Below are 3,909 nucleotides of genomic sequence, written 5' to 3'. Positions count from 1 at the left end.
TTAATAAAAAATAACACAAGCAACAAGAAACAAAGGGGACAAAAAGATCACTAACAAAAAGGCTAAAGATGAGAAACTGGTGTATCTCTATCTCTTGATAAAGAAGATCAACAACATATTATTAATCTATTGAAAACGTGACCATATCTGTAGACTGCAACATATAGAATTACCTTCTTTTTATTTGGTACATTCCTTTGTTATAAATCGTCTGTGCCTAATCAAAAGCGACCAGCAATAGTTGAAACAGTAACTCTATAGTTCTGCAAAACACTAAAGCCTACAGCTCATCTAATTTGAGTCATTGGAAAAAAGCATGACAAAAGTCAACCTCCAGTAAATTGGAAACAGAAGTTCTATAACATCAGAAAAACCTCATGCTTGGGACGCTTCAATTCAACCCCAAAATATCAGATTTTTGATCACTAAAAACTTTTTCAACCTATAGCATGTTCTCCATCACTGGAAGCACAAGATGGAGGGTTAAAAGGCACTTCAAATAATTAGTATGGAGGGATATATATCTGTTTCTGAAGGAATCAAAGTATCGTAATGCACATATGCATCAAACTAACACATGAAAGAGTTCACAGCCATTTGCTACAATCGCAGAGAAAAGCGTACCTGTATGCAGATGTACAAATATCACCCCGTCACAAAGTAAAATAGATTTAGTATCTCCTAGTTTTACCCCAAAAAAAAAAGAGACTAAACGGTGCATCTTTCCATTCCTCATCCTACCTCACTTCTCCTTTCCACTTATTTAATTCAATTTTTCATTTTGAGGGAGGGGAGTAAAGGGCCAGTTGGAAGCCAAAGCAGTGACAGTAATAGCCTTGTTCAAAAGCAGGGATGATACACAACGGAAAAGAAAGGGACAAGCAGCCAATGTTTGGTAATAGCTATCAGGTGTCCAAAATAATGGTCCATAAGCAGCGATTGAGACAGAAAGCAAACACTTGAAGCACCTAAAAGGCTAAAACTGGGGCCTTGTTCCGCTTGTCCAAACATCTCTAGCAATTAAGAGTCAATATCAAAACTCAAGATAAATTATCAAATGGCTTTGTTGACTGTTATTTAGCTTCCAGAAAGAAAAAGAATACACATATACCAACTCAAAAGTAAAACAATAAACAGAACATGAAAGAAAAAAATCCAGTAAAACTGTTAATTCTTTGATTCCTATCTCTTCTTTACATAATAAGTCATCCACAAAGACAAGAAATAATCACCAACATAAACTGCTTTTTGTACAGAACTGAGACTTGATTTTAAGCTCACCGAACCTTCTTGTGGGACTTGAATGGGAAGCGGGAGGGGGGCGAGGGTGAAAGTTCAACTGGTAGTTGAGGAGCTTCTAAATCTCCAGAGAGCATCCCCACTACTTCTTTCATTGATGGACGACGGGCAGGTGACTTCTGCAAGCAGCGCAGGGCAACAGTAATGCAGAGTAATGCTTGTTCTTTGTCTAATGATTCAACAGACTGATCAACCAGATCAAGAAGCTTCCCTGCTCGGGCAAGGTGACGTGCCCAAGAGAGAAGATTAGCACGTTGAAATTCAGACATGGGCGACCCTGTCACCTGAAGTGGCCTACGCCCAGCAATAAGAACTAACAAAAGCACCCCATAGCTATAAACATCACACTTTTCAGATAGATCACCACAGCTACCATACTCTGGTGCAACATAACACACAGTTCCTCTCATGCTTGGAGTGCTACTGATGCCACCACTTTTAGGTATCTCCCCACTAGCAGAATCATAACTATTCTTCCGAGCTCTCCGAAGCTCGCTACTAAATCCATCCAACCACCAATCCATGCTACTCTTACTGCTTCTGCTCCTACTCCTTTTCTTCTTCCTATCAGCATACAATTCATCATCCCTTGGCCACCAAGAGTCACTATGACAATCATCACTAACTGAACCTATTCCACCCTGTTGCTTCTTCTTTTTCTTTTTCTTCCTGGCAAGCTCCTCACAATACTCCTCCTTCCACCACTCCCTTGCAGGCCTCCTCTTCTCCTTTTTCACATTCTTTTCATCATCTAAAGAAACCCACCAATCTAATCGCTTCTTATGCTTCTTCTTTTCTGTTTTACCAACCACTCCTGAACTCGACGAAGCCCCAATCCACTCAGTCTTTGGCCTCTCCTTCTTGATCTCATTCCCAATCCATTCCATTACATAATCCTTCACCACTCCTGAATCCGTCCCACCAGTATCTTGCTTCCACCACCAGTCTTTGCCAGTAACACTTTTCTTCTTCTTATTCTTCTTCACCCCACTCTTCTTATCACCAATCTCAATCCCACTGTCTATACTGGACCTATCAAAAATACCCTCTGAAAGACTCGTTTTTTCTATGCCCTCAGATGGGGACACCATATCCGCCACCGTTCTTGGAGATACCACATGGGCCTCAGGTGACAATTCCACCCCAATAACAACACTCTCCGGCGACTGCTCAACTCCTCTGTGAAACTCCTCAAAACCATTAACAGTAACCACACTCACACTCTCCGTTTCCTCAGCCACCGACCCATTATCCTCAACTACCCCATTTCCTCCTACAGGACTCTCCTTTTTCACTTCAATTTCAACCTGATCCTCTGATTTCAACCGTGCCAACCCAAAATCACCAATTTTTGCATTAAAATTATCATCCAATAAAATATTACTCGGCTTAATATCGCCGTGAATCACTGCTGGGTCACAGAAATGGTGCAAATACTCTAACCCTTTAGCTATATCAAGAGCAATTGAATACCTCTTTTTCCAATCTTTTAATTCACTGCACTTGCGATGCAAAAGGCAGTCTTGTAAACTTCCGTTAGACAAAAGCTCGTAAACAAGTAACATACGGCGGCCTCTTTTGTCTGAAGAGAAACCGATTGTAGATACTATGTATTTAGAGTAGATTTTACCAGATAAGAACAGCTCATTTTGGAATTCGCGCTCGCCTTGTAAGGACCCTGAATCCATGACTTTAACGGCCACTGAAACATTATTGGAAGTTGGGCTTTTGAGAGTTCCGCTGTAGACTGATCCAAACCCGCCTTGGCCCAAGCGAAGAGCTGGAGAGAAGTTGGAAGTGGCGCGTCGGAGAGAGGAGTAGGAGAACCGGTGAGGGGGTTTTTTATTTGACTCGGAGTCGGAAGATGGGACGGTTTTCTTATGGCTAATTTTTCGGAAGCAGAAAGTGAAGAGAATAAGGAGGGAGGCTGCGGCGGCGATACCTCCGGCAAGTGGTGGAAGGAGGTGGTGTCTCTGACGGTGAACTGGTTGAGACAGCGTCGGCGTCGGCGGTAAAGAACGGAGTTCGCGAGATGGCATGATGAAAAAGAAATTACAGAAATGAAGGATTTGTGCTGTGAAAAACCCACATAAGTGTATCGTTGCAAAGAATCGGATCGGAGATTTTTCTTCTTCTTTTTCAGGTTCTGAACTGAGATTAATGCTTTTTGCTTGCAGAGGTATATGGCTTTTTGTGCATATCTTTATTTTGTTTTTACTTTGCTTTTCCACAGTGCAGAATGCAGATGGACAAGTCTGCTCGTGGTCCCTTTTTAGTCAAAGGGGGCGCTATTTTTTTTCCTTCTTTTTTCTCTCTTTTTTTTTCTTTTTTCTTATAAGTTCTATGCTCAAATTAGGAGGAAATAATGCTAAATTTGGGGGGAAATGCAGTTACATTACAATTATATACTCTCCTCTACTAACAAAAAGATTTAACTAATCAAATAACTTTACTAAGAAACAAAATTTTTATATATATACTGTATGGGTCAAAATTAAAAAGAATAGTAAGGGTCGATCAAGCCATAGTAGTACCCACAAGGCGTAATAGCAACGAATACCCGGCCACTGCCGAGATCGAGCCATCAGAAGGCTTGCACGGCAGAATATA

General features: G+C 41.1%; 1 protein-coding gene across 1 annotated transcript; it reads right to left on the bottom strand.

Annotated features, from left to right (window-relative positions):
- Positions 1–1,030: 1,030 nt before the first annotated feature.
- On the bottom strand, positions 1,031–3,541 carry LOC107766290 (receptor-like serine/threonine-protein kinase At4g25390). Its single transcript, XM_016585042.2, has one exon. The coding sequence runs from the start codon at positions 3,336–3,338 to the stop codon at positions 1,278–1,280; it is 2,061 nt and encodes a 686-aa protein (XP_016440528.2). The 5' UTR covers positions 3,339–3,541; the 3' UTR covers positions 1,031–1,277.
- Positions 3,542–3,909: the final 368 nt, after the last annotated feature.

Source organism: Nicotiana tabacum, chromosome 6 (genome assembly GCF_000715075.1).
Source record: "Nicotiana tabacum cultivar K326 chromosome 6, ASM71507v2, whole genome shotgun sequence".
Taxonomy (NCBI): domain Eukaryota; kingdom Viridiplantae; phylum Streptophyta; class Magnoliopsida; order Solanales; family Solanaceae; genus Nicotiana; species Nicotiana tabacum.
The sequence above is the reverse complement of the archived record's forward strand: the minus strand, read 5'-3'. Positions and strand labels throughout refer to the sequence as shown.

Bases quoted from the DNA above. Each gene is read 5' to 3' on its own strand.
- LOC107766290 (XM_016585042.2), bottom strand. From the start codon at position 3,338: ATGCCATCTCGCGAACTCCGTTCTTTACCGCCGACGCCGACGCTGTCT.